The following is a 20,939-nucleotide window of genomic DNA, read 5'->3' as shown; positions in this document are numbered from 1 at the left end:
GGAAAGTATAGCAATCGTTTCAAATTATCGACACGTGAACCGATTGTCATGAATGAAGTGTCATTCGAATCGAAATTTTGTACAGATTTGCACTTTAAAAGTCTGAACGCTGTGCCTCATAAGGAGGGGAGTTTGCCCCACCCAAGTAAGGCCCTTTCTAAAACTATTATTACCAATATTTCTATAACGCTTAGTCCGATTTTGATAAAATTCAGCTCGAATAGTTGTTAAAGCTCCTCTACTTGGCTGTGAAGGGCCATCAAGCTCTTGCACCTACTAAGAGGAAGTACTGCAATCGTTAAAATTATCAATGGGTGAACCTATTTACATTAATGAATCGTAAATCTTTGCCTTTTAGGGAGAAGTACTGTAATCGCAGTTTATTTTTCTTACTCCTCTTAAGAGGAAGTACTGAAATCGCAGTTTAATTTTGCTTTTTACGTACAAATACCTTCCTATTTTATTCAAAACGCTTTCTCAAAAAAATTGTTATTGAGGATGGCAACTATAATCATTCTTTAAAAAGATCTCTCCAATGGTAGTTACAGTTCCGACTTAACACCTTATCAGGTTATAATGATAGAATTGCTTATTCTAAATTTAAAAAAAAATCTGTGAAACAGATAAGTAACTTTGTAAAATAGACAAAAATGAAAATCTATCCAAAAGGTACAAAAATCTCTTTAACAAAAACTTACAGTTTAAAATGTTAAGTATAAGGGTTGATTAAACGCCAAAAGGTACACAAATCAGCAAGTACCCAACATTTCATTCATGCTTAGCTGATATAATTTAAGTAATTTTGCTGCATTAACTTTTTCTTCACATTTTTTTAGAAATTATTAGATGTCACAGACCCTTATGCTGGCTAGATCATTCATAATATTATTTTGTTATAATCATGATAAAATGTATATTATATCTTCGTTTTTAAATATAGGTACTTTATTTTAACTCCATTTCAAATTATTCTTTGGATTTATCTTTAATATGCCCTTTATTTTTAGTAGTCACATATACATTCATGTTAAAGTAGAGAAAAACAAAGTTAGAGTCGGCTACTGTTTAAATTTGAATCACGGATTTAACAGAATATTTCAGTCTTGAATTCGTCTTACCGAAATATTCGTGAGCACAAATAACTCACAGTTAATAACAAGTAGATTATTCAACAATTATTCATTTCTCAATAAATTGTAATTTAATTTAGTCTCCCTAATTTTACTTATAGTAAAATACTGGAATAATTAGCTGCCCTAAAAATATGCATATCTTATTTATTTTATATTACACATATTACAACATTGAAGGATGAATACCTAGATTGAGAATGTAATTGAAGAAAACTATATTATTTGCGATAAAGCCAGGTAATTATTACCTATTATTATAAACGTTTGACTACTACATAAAATAACAATTACTTTAATCGAAGAATGAACTTAAACCGACGATTTAAAAAAAAAAATAAAATAAAATAAACAAAATCATTGATGTATGTTGATATAAGCATTTTTTAAAAAAAGGTTTTGAATTTTTTAGCCTCATAATTTTTTTTTATTTTTTATAACGTTTTTCTTTTTCACCTGTAATTAATAGTTTGATTATTATAAATAACTAGATATTACAGTCAAACTACAGTGCTACTTGAACAAATATTTTGTAGATGAAAATGGCCAGCATAAGGGTCGGTGACATCTAATAATTTCTAAAAAAATGTGAAGAAAAAGTTAATGCAGCAAAATTACTTAAATTATATCAGCTAAGCATGAATGAAATGTTGGGTACTTGCTGATTTGTGTACCTTTTGGCGTTTAATCAACCCTTATACTTAACATTTTAAACTGTAAGTTTTTGTTAAAGAGTAGAATATAAGGCCTAGACTAGTACCGCAATACATCTTAGCTTTGCGGGTCTAGCCTGTAACCGCCTAACATACTTTACTATAAATTCCACGTATTAACACATTAAATAGAATGCAAGGCCTAGACTTGTACCGCAATACATCTTAGCTTTGCGGGTCTAACCTCTAACCGCTCGACCATCGTGGCGCCTTAGCTCCTTCCACGTGAATCAATCAATATTCCTTGAGAAAAAAATTCTCAAAAGGCAAAAAATAGTTGACCTTATATATATACATTGTGCATAAATTCAAATGAAGAGGATGTAGCCTCTCTTACACGACGAAAGGGTACGTTTTAGGAAGTACGTCATTCTAGTTGTTCTCGAAATGTTCTCTTTACCGGAAATAAATGCAAGTAATTATTCAATAAAGTATTGAAAGTATATTTATTTCATAATAACAAAATTAAAACCATTAAAAACCTAAAGAGGTTATCATTAACATTTATGACCAGCCATAAATTATAAAAGTAATTTCCCGTTAAAAGAACAATTTTCCGAAGTTTTCCCACGCATTCATCCCCCCCACCCTTCGTCAGTTAATTCAGTAAATTGTGCAGAAAGCTATAATGAGTCATTTCCAGATCATTTGGTATCGCGTTGAAACAGTTGTAGGAAAGAAAAAGAAAATATAAGCATTACATGTGGTTTTTCCCCAGCTAGATAATGATTCTATACATGTGAAAATGGGTGGAAAATTGTTCTGACTATCGATTTATTCTATCTTTTCGAATAATTTACGAGTATTTCGTATATTTATTGATTTGAGAAAAGTTTTTTTTTTGGTTATTCAGGGGGGGGGCGTTAAATGTTATTCATAATTCACTTTTTTTCTTTGGAATTTCGGGAGCTGGAAGATGAAAATTTAATTTGGTCTCATCAGGAAGCTGAGCAATCGCAATCCCTTAACTGGAAGTACTACGTCACTCATTTTTTCGAGATTTTCCGGCAAATGTCTTAACGATTTCCTGTAAACTTTGTGAGCTCATTGTACTTATTTCGGTCTGGATTATGCTTTCCCCTAAAAATTGCTATTTTTAAAATAAATAAAGGAAAAAGGAAAATCGATTTCCCTGGACCTCGCCTTTGAAAATCCTAATTTGAAAACCACAAATTGTTGCGTAGAATAACTTTCCTTGGATAGCCAACCTGGGGGATAGACCGAGGAAGGAACTCCATTGCAACCGTTGCTCCCACTATCCAAACTATTGTATACTACTCCACAGGAACGTCATTATCCCTAAAGTTGTGCCCAGACCAATGAAATGCTCTCCCCCTCAGAAAAATGGGGAAGTCAAATTTGAGCAAAAACGGATAAAAGCTCCACACCCTTGCTTTTCCAAGCTCAGCTTTCTCAGGGGGGGCTCTTTCCTGTATTAAGAGTTTACATTTTTCTAATTTTTCCTTATTTTACCTTCCGCTAGTTATTTTTTTTTTCTCCTTGCGGGCAACATCTAGTTTAAGGACATGTTTACAATTTCAATTCCCCCTTTAATAACTAAAAGATCTGATCGTTAAGTCGTAACTATATAATGTATAATCTATACATTCTTTAGATGGTTATGATAATTTAGCCTACCTTTAATGTATAATTATCTAAAGATTAGTATCATTAAATGGCCTAGACAGGCCAACAATATGCAAGGAATGTTGCTAGAGTCGCGGCTTAATTAACCAGCTGAAAGGGAGATAAGAATTGTTTGTGTATGCTAAACCATCGGCACGCAGATGTATACGATACATGGTTTACAGTATAAAATTAAATAGAAAGATCTTTCCGCTGGCTGTCTTCCGTTGGACATCCTTTTTTTTACGCACAATATACACACGTCAAACCAAATCTCTGTAATGAGTGGGGGGAAATTGGCGTTTCCGGTAGCACAATTCTATCCCGAAACTTCACTCCTCTGTTTTCCCGGATCTCAGAGCCTTTCCTGCAGTAAATTGCTCCTATTTTGCGAAGTTTTGACGGATTACGTCAAGTTTTCAAGACCTAAACTTTAATATTTTTTTCTATACAATGAAGAATGTTGGGTTCTAGTTAACAGTTCCATGGAGAATGAAATTTGGATAATTTTAATGTTTTTAATTACTAAATCACAATATCGTGCGAAAATTTCACACGAAATTATCTTAACTTACTTTTTAATTAAGTATTTATCGTGTCCTTTTTTTTTAGTTTAGTTTTTTATCACAGCTGGAGCGCTGTCTGTCTGTGAGTTCGTTAGAGCAAACGTTATATACATAGTAATACTTACGGGATACACTTCTTATAATGTTTATAATTCACAATAAGATTGTAGCACCCCGCTTATCATCGCCAACAATACGCTATTGTATTCCTTATCGCGTTATACCTAAAGTTCACGTATATTTTATTGTATGTAATATTTTATTATTCTTCTTTTAATTTTTTGTTTCTTTTAATTATTTTTTTTTTTTGTTATTACAATTATGTCGCGAGCGTGACATCAAACAATTAAAAAATTGCACGAGAAAAAAAAAAGAAGCACTTATAATAACAATGACGAAACTAAAATAACAATGTCACCATTCTAATTAAGAGATTCTATTTCATTTATTTAATTTGATAAGGGATCCATTTTTATTTTTGTATACATATTAATTTTTTAAGGCGTAAAAAATGTAATATCTTCTGTCACAGGTTAGTTTATAGGGTTAAATATTAAAAAAAAAAAAACTTCCGGTCTCTGTAAATTGAGGGTCCTCCTAGAAGAGCTGAAGGCTACAGGGGAGGGTGTTTAAAAAAAAAGGTTGACTTTTAAATTTTAAAGAGCGCCAGGCGAAAAATCGAAAGTTCATTTAAAAATAAAAAGTTTCGTCCGTAGTAGAGCAAAATCGATTAATTAATTAATCGATTGATTGATTGATTTACTATCAATCAATCAATTTCAAATTATAACAATAAATGCAAAATATACCCTAATTTAGAAGTTTCAGTAACAAAAATGATTTGGTTTTTTAAATGCTTTACGAAACGCATAAAAATTAAATTGATTTTAACGTTAATAAATCGAAATCTTTCAAAAATGTATATTTTTCTTAGATTTTTTTTTTTAAATACAGCTTCTTTAATTATTCATAACTTTGGAAGTACATTAGATTAGATTAAATTAAGGCGGCCTCAAGGTCTACGCCACCGCACGACTCCTATGGTTCTATTGTAGCTCCCCGGCTTTAGAGCTCACCCTCCAGACCCGTCCGCTTAATCAGACTCTTAATTCTGGAGAGTAACTCCCTTGGGTAAAGCTCACAGGCCTTGGTTTTTCCTGCCAGAGAAGTAAACATCCTTAGCTAGGTCAAGCCCCTCGCACTGACAACACGTGCAGTGCCGTTTTCTCAGAACATACGAGGGTCGTTTGAAAAGTCCGTGCAAAGTCAGAGAGATAGCACTACTGGCGCGTATCGAGGTTATGTTTAGTTAGTAGCATCTCTTGGAAGAACACAAACCAAGTTTCAGCCAGATCGGTCTATTTCTTTGTGTTTGGTTTTCGTTTGAATCGAGGAAGTCGAGTGATTTTCAAAAAATGGACGAAAAAGAATTTCGTGTGTTGATTAAACACTATTTTATGAAAGGCAAACCGCCTCAGGAGACTAAAGAGAAGCTTGATAAACATTATGGTGACTCTGCACCTTCGATTAGAACAGTTTATAAGTGGTTTCAAAATTTTCGGAGTGGCCATATGGGCACAAGTGACGCTGAACGTTCTGGACGCCCTGTTGAGGTTACTACTCCAGAAATCATTGATAAAATCCATGATATGGTGATGAATGACAGAAGAGTGAAGGTACGTGAGATTGCTAGTGCTGTGGGCATCTCGAATGAACGGGTACATAATATTTTGCATCAACATTTGGACATGACAAAGCTATCCGCAAGATGGGTGCCGCGATTGCTCTCGCTTGACCAAAAACGAAATCGTGAGAAGTGTTGCAAGGACGGTTTACAGCTGTTCCAGAAGAATCCGCAGGACTTTAAGCGTCGTTTCGTCACTGTGGATGAAACATGGATACATCACTACACTCCTGAGACCAAAGAACAATCTAAACAATGGGTTACCAAGGGGGAATCTGCGCCAAAAAAGGCGAAGAATGTTCCTTCGGCCAGAAAGATTATGGCGACTGTCTTTTGGGATTCGCAAGGAATAATCCTCATCGACTATCTGGAAAAGGGTAACAACTATTACAGGTGCATATCATTCATCGTTATTGGACCGTTCGAAAACCGAGCTGCAAGAAAAACGCCCACGATTGGCCCACAAAAAAGTCCTTTTCCATCACGACAACGCACCAGTTCACACCTCAGCAGTTGTGGTCGCAAAATTAATGGAAATAGGGTTCCAACTCGTTTCACATCCCCCCTATTCTCCAGACTTGGCTCCCTCGGATTACTATTTGTTCCCCAATATGAAGAAATAGCTGGCGGGAAAAAGATTTTATTCAAACGAGGAGGTGATTGCAGAAACGAATGGCTATTTTTCAGACTTGCACGTATCCTATTATTCGGAAGGGATCAACAAACTAGAGCAGCGTTGGACGAAGTGTATAAGCCTAAAAGGAGACTATGTTGAAAAATAAAAAAGGTTTACCCCCAAAAATTAAGTAGTTTTTATTTTTGCACGGACTTTTCAAACGACCCTCGTACATAGGCTATCATCCATCAGGTGTCCATGCGATGCATGTGTTTTCTGAGCCTGCAGTGGCCCAGTTAATAGGCCTACAATCATCCTGATAACCACACGTATTTAAAAGTTTTGTATTTAAAAGTTACAAAACATTTAATTAAGATTTTATTATGATTAATGGTATCGACCTCTCAATATTAATCGATTTTGCTCTAACACGGACGAAACTTTTTTTTGTTTTTAAATGAACTTTCGATTTTCCGCCCGGCGCTCTTAAAAATTTAAAAGTCAACATTTTTTTTGAAACATCCTACTACAGGATAGTAACGGAGGCACATCACAAAATCTGTTGAACAACATCTAACTTAAACTGTATTCTCTCGATTTTTTCCCCCCTAAATATCCAGAAAATTTTCTAAGTAATAAATTTCGCAGAGAAAATAAATTTATAATTTGAAGTGAAAACTCACAAATTTTCCTCAAACTCCAAACTTTTGAATCATATAACGGTTTCAAAATATGTACAGTTTCGAAAATTTAAAACTATTTCCTCGTACTAAGTCATACATATTTAGAGGGAAGAGGTATAACGATAAAAATCTTCTTATCTAGTTGGCATTACGCTCTAAACGTTGAATACTATTGAATATATATCGTAACAGTGCTTACTGGGTTAGTCTTTATTATTTTTTTTTTGTTTCATTGTTTGCTGATGTACAGGAAATAACTTTGGAACGACTTGAAAAAAAGAAAGAAATGCATTAGTATGTAGTCTAACGGATATGCACTTTGAATTGCACATATTAAACAACAAGGAAAAGCATGTTCGTGAACATAAGCTGTGCGTGCTTGTGTGAGTGTGTCAGTGCGTGTGCACATTGTTGAGGTAGAGGAGGGGATGGTAAAGAGGAAGATGTGATTGAGTTTTTATCCTTTGTTGACCTCCTGGGAAGGATAGAAGGGCACACCGGAAATACCTTAGAAGAAATATTTTTATTTGTGCATAGTTTTGTATTTATTTTTCCCCGATTACGTATTTACTTCTTCTGAAGATGATGATGATGACTCTGAGTGTGTTTAAAAAAAAAAAAGGTGGGGATTCAGAAGATGGCTTTGTCGTCACTGTGGAGAGAACATAGGCTCGAAAGCGCCATGTCTGAAGAGGGGTAGACATGGGAAATCTAGGTTCATCATGTGTTGGGAGCTTGCGATTAATATTCTGGATGTAGAAGGTTATACAGTTTGGAGCTTATGCAGTTTGGAGCTTATGCAATTTGGAGTTTATACAGTTTGGAGCTTATACAGTTTGGAGCTTATACAGTTTGGAGCTTATACAGTTTGGAGCTTATACAGTTTGGAGCTTATACAGTTTGGAGCTTATACAGTTTGGAGCTTATACAGTTAATAACAAAGTAGCGTCTGATCGCGTAAACCGATTCTCATGATTGAAGTGTCATTCGCTTCGAAATTTCATGTTGATGTTGGATTTTATTAAGTGATTATTTTCTGTATCAATTTCATTACATAATGAACTGAATTATGGACCGTGAATAGTTTAAATGTACTTTTGAAATTCACTTGCAACTTATTACTATCAGGTACAGTGTTGTAGAGATAATTATCACCAACCTTGGCAATCAGGTTTTTCTCACGAAGTTACATATCCCACGATTTTTCCTCTCTTTTTAATAAAATGAATTCATGTAATATATATATATCTAATTAAATTACATAATCCTATTATATTCATGGTCACTGTTCTCAGTGAATACAGCTGTTAGCTAATTATTCAATATTGGCATTTTCTGTCTACTTCCCCTTCAGTTGCTATGGTGATAGTTTCCATGGCAATTCCATCTTATCATTAATTTCAATTATTTTATCTCTCCTCTCTGAAAGGAACTATGGAACGATACACTTTACCATTGAAATGCCTTAGTTCTGTGTAATGAACGGTACGGCCACCGAACATAACATTTAGTGTGAAATAAAAGCTGATCATGCTCAATGTATCGAAGTGAAGCGACTTACAGGAAGTCGTAAGTCGATTCGAAACTTACTTCCAGGTTTCCCAAATTCTCCTATCCTGGGACTTTTTTTTAAAGCTGCTATCTATTCTTGGACCCATCTAGCGTCTTAAAGATTTGTTGTTCTTTGTGTCTTTCTGAATATATAGAGTACGTGGTAGGTTCAAAATCCAGGGATAAAAAAAACTCTTCCTACGCCTAGTACTGACTAATTGTCAGTCTGACTAGAACTGTCTAATTCCTATCTGCAGAACATAACGAGAAATTTTAATTCTTAACAGGATATTATGAGAAATGAGAGACTTCTAAAAATATACAGTGGATTGCACAGACAAGTTAATATCTTGGTCACTAATTAACTAATAATTATAAAATAATAATAATTAGAATTTAAAATAATATTAAAAAATTTTTGAAAAAAAAAAATTCTGAATATCGTACAATCTTTTTATCTTGATAAAATTCTTTTCCCATTATTACTGGTGCAAGGACGCATTTAAAATTTATTGTTAACAAAAGGGGCTGTAATTAAAAAAAGGCTTGAAATCGAACGCTAGTCCCGCAATACATCTTAGCGTTGCTGTGCTCTTTTCAGTCGCTCAACAATCCGTAGAGCTCTTACGTTTTTCTCTGTCTTAAAAAAAATCATCTATTTCTCTAAACGTACGGTACTTGGCACCATCTTTCTCTTCTCTAAAGTACTTTCTGATATCAAGTACAACATCCCCCCCCAGCTCTGAAGATCTTCTATAATTTCCATGACTTGGAACAAAACAGGTTGATGAGAGAAGTATCAGGAGCAGTACCAGTCATGTCGGCTGGAGAATTACCAGGAAAACAAACAGTTAAATCGCATTATCCAAATTGTCTGTGTAAAGGAGTTAAACAGTTAACTTTTCTTTTTTTTTTCTTTTTTTTTACGTCTTGGTCTCTGATATTTCCTGCTTATTGCTTTTTGTGTGTGTGTGCGTGTATGTGTGTTTTTTGTGTTTTAGTACATTATTATTACATTATAATGGGCTGATGATGGGGTTTTAATTTGCCAGCATTCTGATGGTGAAAGAATGTCGTAAAAATATTTTTATTTCCTCACTTCGGGATATATCAACGTGTTTGAGATGTACACAAGTTTTAACGGAAATTGGGAGAAAAATGGTAGAAATAGGTGAAGATAATAAAAGTAATCAAACACCTCCCGAGCAATCTCCATTTTTTTTTTTTTTTTTTTTTTTGATATAAATCAAAAGAAATTGAAAGTAATCAAAGAAATAACCACCTCACAACTTTTTAAAGGTGAAATTACCTTCTCTTTTTTTTAATTGAAAGTAAAAAAAAATTAAAAAATAAATACGTTTTATATCCCACGCATTTACGTCTTGTTTAGATAAAAGTTTTGAAAAGTGATCAATAAAAACTGGTCGAAAGTTTTTAATTGGATCATTTACATTAATCGAATCTTATTAAAATATTCTGGATATGAGAACTTGTAATTTTCTAAAAACAGATTATATTTAATAACAAATTTGTTTTGTATAAAAATGGCTACGTGTTTTTTTCCCACCTTAAGAATTGTAATTATAATTTTTTTTTTGGGGTAAAATTAATTGATTATTAAAATTTGAAATTTTTAAAATGGTTTAAATTAAATATTTTTAATTTTTTTTTTTTTTTGTGAGTGCCTGAAACGTATCCTGAAAGAAGATGAGTGCTTAGAAAAAAATGCAAAGTGATTAAACCACTTTATCCCAACAGATTATCCTAATTCAGTATTACTGAATAGCTCCATACTCTTTTCTGTAGCATTATTTGGGGGGGGGGAATTGACCCAGAAAATTCTACCCAGGTTGTGCGACTAATTGTTTGCAAATATCAAAATATTGTTGCAGTTAGGATCGATGAAGGCGCCACGATAGCCGAGCGGTTATTGGCTAGACCCGCAAAGCTAAGATGTATTGCGGTATTAGTCTAGGTCTTGCTTTTTATTTAATGGGTTAATATGAGGAATTTTGTAGTATAGTATGTTAGGCGGTTATAGGCTAGACCCGCAATGCTAAGATGTATTGAGGTATTAGTCTAGGCCTTGTATTCTATTTAATATGTTAATATGAGGAATTTATAGTAAAGTATGGTTTGCTAGTCGCCTCCGTCCATGACACCTAATTTGGTAAGTTGGACGTGAAGCCTGCCTGAAAAAAAAATGGCTTTACTCTGCTTTGTAGTTGGGATCGATAGGAAAGTCTCTTAAGATCTCTGAAGAAGGTGGATGGTCCCATTCTGTAGTAGAGTTTTTGAGCATTCGATCTTTTAGTTTACGAGGACAAATTGAGCTGCAAAACTGATCTAAAGAAAATCTTTGGAAAAATTTGTTTTTTCTGGAAAATGGTTCAATAAAGTGCGACTTCCGGTAAATAGATTTAACCAATAAATTATTAGACTGTCCCCAAGGAAACTCCTAATCGTAACAAATCATAAATTTGAATCTACGATTTTTTTTTTGGTTTCTTTTCTGAGTTATGCTTTCCATAAAAAAAATAAATAAAAATATTAAAATTTAGGCCAAGGAAAAAAATTACGTAAAAATATTAGACAAGATTAAAATTTAATAGTTGGAAAATTTTAATATTTTAGTTTTTCCCCCTCCTGAAAAATTTAAACTTTCCCCAAATGTGGGGGGAAAAAAGGAAATAACCCAAATTTCTGTTTTTGGTTTTTTTTAGATGCTTATGCCTGACCATCAAAGCCCATTTTCAATTTTTATTTTCTGTTTCTTTCCAGTTTTTATGGAATAAATGGTAATAAACTTTTATTGCCTAAATTAGGAAATTCATTCCGTAAACATAGTTTTTTATTTTTTTAAATTATTAACAAAAAAATTAAGAAAATTTTGTTATTAGTTGTACAAAGTGTTTATATTCTCTCATTACTAACTACATAATAGTTCTTTTATTAGAATCTCATTAAAAGGGAAAAAAAATTTACTAAGTTATTATTAACGTAATTTGACCTTTATTGGTGATGGTGGGAGGTTTACCAATAATAAATAATAAACAATAAATAAAAAACTAATAATAAAATGCTTATTAAATATTTTTAATTTTCTCTAATAATTAAGATTATTAGAAAAATTTTAATTTAATAATTTAATACTTTTAGTAATTTTTATTTATTTTTACAGTTAATGAGTTTTTTTTTTTTTTTAAATCTTTTTGAAAAAACTTTTACAAAGAAGATTGTCTTTAAAGCCAAAATACATTGCAAACTAATTGTTTGCAAATATCAAAATATTGTTGTAGTTAGGATCGATGAAGGTGCCACAGTAGCTGAGCGGTTATACATAGGCTAGACCCGCAAAGCTAAGATGTATTGCGGTACTAGCCTTGTACTCTATTTAATGTGTTAATATGAGGAATTTATAGTGAAGTATGTTTGTTAGGCGGTTATAGGCTAGACCCGCAAAGCTAAGATGTATTGCGGTACTAGCCTTGCACTCTATTTAATGTGTTAATATGAGGAATTTATAGTAAAATATGTTTGGCGGTTATAGGTTAGACCCGCAAAGCTAAGATGCATTGCAGTACTAGTCTAGGCCTTTGCATTTTATTTAATGTTTAATAAAAGGAATTTATAGTAAAGTATGTTTGGCGGTTATAGGCTAGACCCGCAAAGCTAAGATGCATTGCAGTACTAGTCTAGGCCTTTGCATTTTATTTAATGTTTAATAAAAGGAATTTATAGTAAAGTATGTTTGGCGGTTATAGGCTACTCCCGCAAAGCTAAGATGTATTGCGGTACTAGTCTAGGCCTTTGCATTTTATTTAATGGTTAATAAGAGGAATTTATAGTAAAATATGTTTGGCGGTTATAGGCTAGACCCGCAAAGCTAAGATTTATTGTGGTACTAGTTTAGGCCTTTGCATTTTATTTTTATGTTTAATAAGAGGAATTTATAGTAAAGTATGTTTAGCGGTTATAGGCTAGACCCGCAAAGCTAAGATGTATTGAGGTACTAGTCTAGGCCTTTGCATTCTATTTAACGGTTTATATGAGGAATTTATAGTAAAGTATGTTTGCTTTTCGCCTCCGTCCACGACACCTAATTTGATAGTTGAACGTAAAACCTGCCTGAAAAATATAGGCTTTACTTTGCTTTTGTAGTTAGGATCGATAGGAAAGTCCCTTAAGATCTCTGAAGAAGTAGATGCCCCATACTCCATTTACGGTAAGATCATCCACACTTTCATTTCTGTCTAATGGCGGCAGGCTTTCAGTAGTTTGGAGCACAACTATCATTAGTTTTATCTATTATTTATCATCATTTAATATCTATCTCAAATTATGGCCGAATTCTGTAGAAATAGAACTCTGGTGGGAATCATTATTCTGCGCTCCATGAATTTGAACTAGAAAGCTACCTTCAGAAGGTCATCTGAAGGCTACAGATGGAACTTTCTGAAGACATAGTTATTACCTTTTAAGGCAAAGGCAGAGAGCCTTATACAGCCACTAAAGCTGAAAAAGGACTGTAAAATAAACTATTAGGTGTACCTTTTTTTTTATGTCTTACTGTAATTAAAATAGTTCCATTTAAAAGCTATAATATTTAAATATTTTTTTTAAACTATAAATGTTTGAAGACTCCAAAAATATTTATACTTAGTTGGTTCTAAAAATAGTTATAAAATTTCTTTTTATCGAAGCCGGCCTTCCAACTATAGAACCGACAGAGCATCCATGCCTCTTAAATATTTATTTCTAGTAACAAAAAGTAATTTACTGCGCTTAATTACACTAATAACCTATAAAACTTCATGTACATCCTTTAAAAACTAAAATAAATATAGTAGATTCTGAATTGCTGACCTTAGAGTGTACTATTATAAAAAAAACTGGCAAAAACAGAGTTTATATACTGTATAGTGACTCCTTCTTCAGTCTATAAAAGTGTCTTTTATTTTTATCGTAGAATACAAGCATCTTCTTACATTAGCAAAAGTGGCAGACAGGTAAAAGAACTCCTGGGACTGAGATGGCCTGCAAGGAGCTACAGTCAGTCAGTTCTGCTAGCTCTCTGGCTAGCTTGTTAAATACTTGCATTGTTATACTATGTAAATAAGGACTGTTTGTCCAGGTTAGTCTCCTTCATTATCTTCCTTGGCGACCACTTCCGTTTTGCCTTTTTTATTATTCTCGTTATAGTCTTTTTTTACATAATTATTGCTTTATTAAAATCTATTTATTATATAAATCTTTCTTCCTTTTTACCTGTAATTTTTATTTTTTATTTTTACCTTCTAACAAATAAACTTTTTCCGGAAATGTTTGTCTTGGGAAACACCGAAGACACTTCCTCTACTTCCTTTTTCCGCAGTTTACGTAATTAAATCTTCTTGAAACTTACTTCTAAGGCGCCACGATAGCCGAGCGGTTATAGGCTAGACCTGCAAAGCTAAGATGTATTGCGGTAGCTAGTCTAGGCCTTGCATTCTATTTAATGTGTTAATATGAGAAATTTATAGTAAAGTATGTTTACATTAATGAAGAAATAGCTGACAAATTTTTCAACTTAACTACAACCATCAAAATATGTACTTATGGGCGTATGTAGGTATGTATGTTTGTCTGTACATGCGTAGAGAGAGATTATGAGCATGATTGAGTGAAAATGCTTTTATGTGACCTTAATTTAGGTTATATTTAAGTTAGTAGTTATAACTGTAAATATGACGACAATGCACATACTAACTCATTAGTTAGAAGTATCTAATGTTGATGTTCTGTCTTGGTCATGGAGAAAATCTCTCTCTCTCTCTCTCTCTCTCTCTCTCTCTCTCTCTCTCTCTCTGTCTGTCTGTCTGTCTGTCTGTCTTACACACACACAATGTCCTAGAATTATTCTATTTATTAGACAATGATTGTTAAAACGATCCTTGATTATTATGATTTAATGACAATTACCTTTACACTAATACTAATTAATTAGGGACAATGATTATATAAAATGATGATTCACACGAAAATCTTATTAAAATTCTCATTAACACCGCTTTCATCATCGTACGTGATGAGGGTTAGATTTTTAGATATGTAGCAAGATCAAAAAATAGAGTCAAATCCTCCGCTGCTCCCCCCCCCCCACTCATTGACCTGGAAGATTTATTGTGGGCTGGTTTGGGCTTTTCAGTTTGTTTGTTCGTGGTAAAGGGTACAATGTTTACAAGGCTGAAGCATTGAGCGGGTGTGCGACTGTGTTAGTGTGTGGGTAAGCTAGACTCATCAATTACCTCGGCTGTCCCCCCCCCCCCAAGTAGTCGTATGAAAAGTTACGAATGTCAGTGTTGTTTTAGTGGCAACAATCAACAGCAGTAAACATTCATTGACACAAATTATTATATAACTTTATTCAGTATATACTGTAATAAAATTAAGTCATACATTTATTACATCTGCTACAGCCTGTATTCATTCATCAAGGCGCTACGATAATCGAGCGGTTATAGGCTAGAGCCGCAAAGCTAAGATGTATTGCGGTACTAGTCTAGGCCTCGCATTTTATTTAATGTTTAGTATGAAGAATTTTATAGTCAAGTATGTTAGGAGGTTATAGGCTAGACCCGCAAAGCTAAGTTGTATTGTAGTACTAGTCTATGCCTTGTATTTTATTTAACAGTTAATATAAGGGATTTATAGTAAAGTATTATAGGAGGTTATAGGCTAGACCTGCAAAGCTAAGATGTATTGCGGTACTAGTATAGGCCTTGAATTATATTTAATGGTTAATATGAGGAATTTTTAGTAAAGTATGTTTGCTAGTCGCCTCCGTACACGGCACCTAATTTGTGTTAGTAAAGCCTGCCTTAAAACATAGGCAATTAATTTACTTTTTTTATTTTTACTTTAATATTCATTCATCACTTTAAATTATGTTTTAAAGAGATCAGTATGGATTTAAAGTTTATCGTACATTCAACATTTAGTACTTAGTACTTTACTACTGTAGTTTAGTATTTACTAATGGAATTGTTGTTGAACAGCAATTTAATTTGAAAACTTTCTGCAAAGTGTAGTTAGGTTTGATAACGAAACGAAGTATTAAAACTGAAATATTGACGATTAGCCTAAATGGATAAAGTTTTCTTGATAGCGGGCGAGTTAAGTCTTAACTCTTTAATTACGTCCTAAATTAACTTCCATTAGACATTAAAACTTAAAATCTGTATTTCAGATTACTCTGATGTATTTAAGGAAATTTTGTTACTATTATTTTATTATTTAAGCTGTTTTAAATATAGTCTTTGTAGTCTTATTTATTAATATTTTATTAATAATTTTAATTTTTGTTTCAGGTAAGAAAACTTTACAGTCAGTTTTAAAATGTAAGTCAATGAAATGCTTTAATAAACAATCTTTTATTTCTAAATTTATGTCCAACTTTTGGACACCTGTAAGTGGATTGTGTTAAGAAAAAGATGAGAGAGTTTGCGCGATAGAATTTTTAAAGATTAGTTTTCAATTGGCGTTCAATGATATATCTATAAGACGCCACGATAGCCGAGCGGTTATAGGCTAGACCCGCAAAGCTAAGATGTATTGCAGTACTAGTATAGGCCTTGCATTTTATTTAATGGTTCATATGAGGAATTTTGTAGTAAAGTATGTTTGCTAGTCGCCTCCGTCTACGACAGCTAATTGGTAGTTGGACGTAAAGCCCGCCTGAAAAAATAGGCAATTATTTTACTTTTCAATGGTATATATATTAATTTGAATTTCTATTTATTTGTTTTATCTAATGAGGCTAATTTTGCGGAAAAAATACGAGTTGCAAGAAACGTTTTCGAGGACATAGAACGCACTTTCGTAGTTTGTTGATTATGCCTCTTCTGGTGAAAAACTATAATTCAAACACTCATCTTGCTTCCTGAATCATCTATGGCAAGTCCAGCCATGCAGTCAAAATTAACTGGACTTGCAAAAGAGAGAAAAAAAAACCGTGAGCATGCTTCCTTCCGATTTTACGTGTATTCAGCAGGCAGCCAAAAACAAATACTTCCGGTGAAAATTTGACACCATCACTTAGCCAAAGAAAAAAAAAAAAGAAAGTCACGTATCCAAATAATATTAAATTAATTGAAGAAGATATAGGAACATTGTGGAAAGTGACCCCGATATTATTTGCAGTATATTATTTTTAATATATTATTTATTCTTGTCAAAGTATGATATTGCTCCAATTATCCATTGAACTATATTATGGTGAATGAACAACCTCCATAACTAACTACTGTGAACGAATGTTCATTTCTATACTTTAATATTCTTTTCTAGTTCGTTCTAGTCTTTGTTCGCGGTCGTTTCTTTTTTCTTTTACTCAACCGGCCGTGTGGAACTTCTTTATTCTCATGCTTCTTTCTATTATCACAGACTTAAGGTGTATTTTTCTGCAAATTCTATTTATTAACGACAATAAAGGGTGGCGATCGTTTCAGCGAATCCTATTTATATTTTTAAAGGATAGTTTGTCCTCTAAGAAGGATTCGAAATAAATTTCTCAATTCTTGAAATTTAAATATGCATTTTTTTTTTTTTTTAATAGATTCGTTTGTAGAACTTTGTTTTCATTGGATCATCATTTTTCGAGGCCCCTTTTTCCCATGCAAACTTTACATACAACTACCGAATTAGGTGTCGTAGACGGAGGCAACTCTCAAACATACTTTACTACAAAATTCCTCATATTAACACATTAAATAAAATGCAAGGACTAGACTAGTACCGCAATACATCTTAGCTTTGCGGGTCTAGCCTATAACTGCCTAACATACTCGTACTTTACTATAAATGCCTCATATTAACTGAAAAATTTGGGCATTACTTTGCTTTACTTTTTACATTCTCTTTAGAATATGAATCCCATTTAAAAAAGTTTTAAAAGTGGGCATTTTTTCATTTAAATAGGAAATATATATTATCATACATTTATTTATTTTTCAGCATTACAATATGAATCGTTCTGAGTATATTTACTCTCCTTAAGGGATTAAGTAAGGCAGCTTACTTCTAGAGTGCCTTTTTTTAATTATTTGATTGTTCTAACATCAAAGAACCACAATATTTCTCTGGCTGTAGTATATAGCTTGAGGAAGTAACCAAAAAAAATACTTAAATCGGCTTCCAAATTCTGTTGACAAAATCTAATTTCCAAAGTCTTTTTTTAAACTATTTTGAGACTATTTAATCGTAGTGTTTTTTAAAGAAAGAGATTAGTACTTTTCGATTTCCTAGTTTCACTAAGAACAGTAATATTTAATTATTTTCTTAAATAAACTTCTAATAATAATAATAAAAAAAAGGGTAATTACTCTAAAGTTCTAAATGTGAACTCTGACTTCTTCCAAGTTAAAAAAAAGAAAGAATTTCCTTTTTTGAGAGAAAAAAAAAAATTGATTTTCTACATTTTAAAGGTCATTTATTCAATGAAAACTCGATGGCAATGTTAGGCAGTTTTATTCTCAATTTTTTTTTGTATTCTTTATAAATACTTTGTTTAGTTCAGGCGCCACGATGGCCGAGCGGTTACAGGCTAGACCTGCAATGCTAAGATTTATTACTGTACTAGTCTAGGCTTTGCATTTTATTTAATGTGTTAATATGAGGAATTTATAGCAATGTATGTATGTTAGGCGGTTATAGGCTACACCCGCAAAGCTAAGATGTATTGCGGTACTAGTCTAGGCTTTGCATTTTATTTAATGTGTTAATATGAGGAATTTATAGTAAAATATGATAGACGGTTGTAGGCTAGCCTATAACCGCCTAACATACATTGCTATAAATTCCTCATATTAACACATAAAATAAAATGCAAGGCCTAGACTAGTACCGCAATACATCTTAGCTTTGCGGGTCTAGCCTATAACCGCCTAACATACTTTACAACAAAATTCCTCATATTAACAAATTAAATAGAATGCAAGACCTAGACTAGTAACGCAATACATCTTAGCTTTGCGGGTCTAGCCTATAACCGCCTAACATACTTTACAACAAAATTCCTCATATTAACACATAAAATAAAATGCAAGGCCTAGACTAGTACCGCAATACATATTAGCTTTGCGGGTCTAGCCTATAACCGCTCGGCTATCGTGGCGCCTGTTTAGTATTAGTATATAAGATGCCAATAATTGTCCGTATCCCTGAATCAATCTTATTCTTTATTTATTTATTTTTTTTTATCAATTAACAGAAGTGATAAAGTTGATTGTTAAGCAAATAATTGAAACATTGGAAAATTTCCTCAAAGTCTAAACTGTTATTTACAAAAAAAAATTATAAACCGAAATAGCTATTAAATCTCCTGCAATGATGTCATGATTATTTATATTTAATAAATCGATAACTAAGATAGTGTTTTTATTAATATCGCTTCTCTAATTGTTATTAATGTATTTGTTTTGATATCATATCTATTTAAACAGTATTTGTAGTTATAAAACCTAGTTGTTCAATGTCAATCAGAATGTTATATTTGTAGTGATGAGCAAGCAAAAGGGTGAGGTTAAATAAACACATCATAGGATCATATATTTACTTAAGTGTGACGTAAAAATTGGTTCTAAAGTCACATTTGATTATCTGCTCTTACACCCTCCCTCGAAAGTATTGTAATCGTGTGGATATTCAATTTTGAGTTAATCACCGATAATATCCGTTTAGAAATTCTCTTGAATGTGCATGGATATTTGTATTCACTCAAAAAGCGAAAAATCGTAAAAAGAAAGATCAGAGACGATATTTTAGATAGATTTTTAGTTTTTCACAAGATAACAGTAATCGCCTTTCTTTTTTTTTTCCAAGCGAAGCTTAACGTCCAGCTACCAATTAGGTGTCATGGACGAGGGCGGAAGCTCGTACTTTACTAAAAACAATTTTTTTTGTAACAAATAAAAAGTAGCCATACGCAGGATTCGAACTGGTGACCTTCCACATACGAAGCCACTCACTTAACCACTAGACCAACACCTGCACATACAGTATTTTTGGTGAGAACCCAATTTTTCTAAAATTTGATATGATCTCAATATATCCTTTTTCAGTAATAACTTGAGGAAGTAAACAATGACGAAATTCAGTTGGAATTGTAATGGTTAGGTTCTCACTCTAAAGTATAGTTAGTGACTCCAACCAGCTGTGTAACCTTGAAGTTCATGTACCTTACCTCACTTTAATGATCTAGCTGAGATAGTTTATTATGGGAACTATGTGGTTAAAGCCATGGCTAGCCTACTGATATATGTGATACAATACTGTTAAAAGATGGCGTGCCATGGATAATTTACCAGTATTATACCTAAGTTCTTATTATCTTTAAAATGGAGTACCAGATTCGCTGAGTTCGAATATATTCTCTGATATTTTTTTAATATTTTTTTTGCGGATTATTCTCTTTCGTATTGTAAAATTGAGACTGAATTCACCCACAATCTTACTCCGAGAAAAGTTGTAGACATTTTTGTTATTAAATGCATATTTTATGATCTCATGAATGGGAAAAACAAGTTTCCTAAAACCTATTTTCAGGTTTTATTTATTTATTTTTTTTAAATATTGGGCCAAAATATAGTAGGAAATCCGGTTCACACGATTTTCTTTCAACTCAGATTACGTAATTAAACTTTGTCTTTGATTTTATCAGGCTTAGCTCGCATGTTTTTTGTGTCCCTGACAGGTTTCGGAATTTCATCCATCATCAGAGGTAGGGTAATCGTTTTGGTGGAGAGATTTCAACTTCTCGTTTATGTTTCTGTCTCGCACAATACTTGCTGACTGAATAAAATCTATTAATCGGAAATCTACTTTAAAGCGTTGATTACAAGCAACCTCACAAAGTGTCAAGATCCCCAAAAACACATCTACATCAAATCGATTGACAAATCAATTAACAAATCGATTTAAAATCGAATGACACACCTAAGTTGTAAAAAAATAAGTTTGAACTTCCGTTCCCAATTGAGTTTGAGTTAATTGAGTTGTTGCTGATTAGGCACTTAGACCAGCCTGCCATTAGCAAGAAGTACTTAGACAAGCTGTTGAGTATGCCAATTGTTGTTGCAAGGATTGATGTGACAAGGGAGTGCAATGCAAAGGGGCTGCTCTACTAAAGGATCGTAATATATATTTGACGTGATTCTCACCCTTAGCGTTCACCAGGTTCAGGGACAGCGCTCTCCTCTTCCTTCCCCCATATTGACCTGAGTAGCCCAGCCAATACTAGGGATAAGGAGGTAGGGCAAGTGAACCCTGTGTATGCTATACTACAAGCGGACATGTTATATAATCCCCTTATCTATGACGAGGGACATCTGCG

At 33.0% G+C, this 20,939-nt stretch overlaps 1 protein-coding gene across 3 annotated transcripts in view; it reads left to right on the top strand.

Moving 5' to 3' along the window:
- LOC141453744 (uncharacterized) overlaps positions 1-20,939 on the top strand; it is a 163,475-nt gene that overhangs the window by 117,495 nt on the left and 25,041 nt on the right. Inside the window, exon 2 of one of the 3 annotated variants that reach the window (XM_074127304.1) lies at positions 15,919-15,948. The exons of the other annotated variants lie outside the window; for them this stretch is intronic. Within the exon in view, the coding sequence (XP_073983405.1) occupies positions 15,919-15,948 (30 nt within the window). The remainder of the gene's footprint in view (positions 1-15,918; positions 15,949-20,939) is intronic. 3 annotated transcript variants of the gene reach the window in all.

This window comes from Rhodnius prolixus, unplaced genomic scaffold, assembly GCF_049639745.1.
Source record: "Rhodnius prolixus isolate KJV_2025 unplaced genomic scaffold, Rpr scaffold_3, whole genome shotgun sequence".
Taxonomy (NCBI): domain Eukaryota; kingdom Metazoa; phylum Arthropoda; class Insecta; order Hemiptera; family Reduviidae; genus Rhodnius; species Rhodnius prolixus.
Note: the sequence above shows the minus strand (reverse complement) of the source record. Positions and strands in the feature narration are given on the sequence as shown.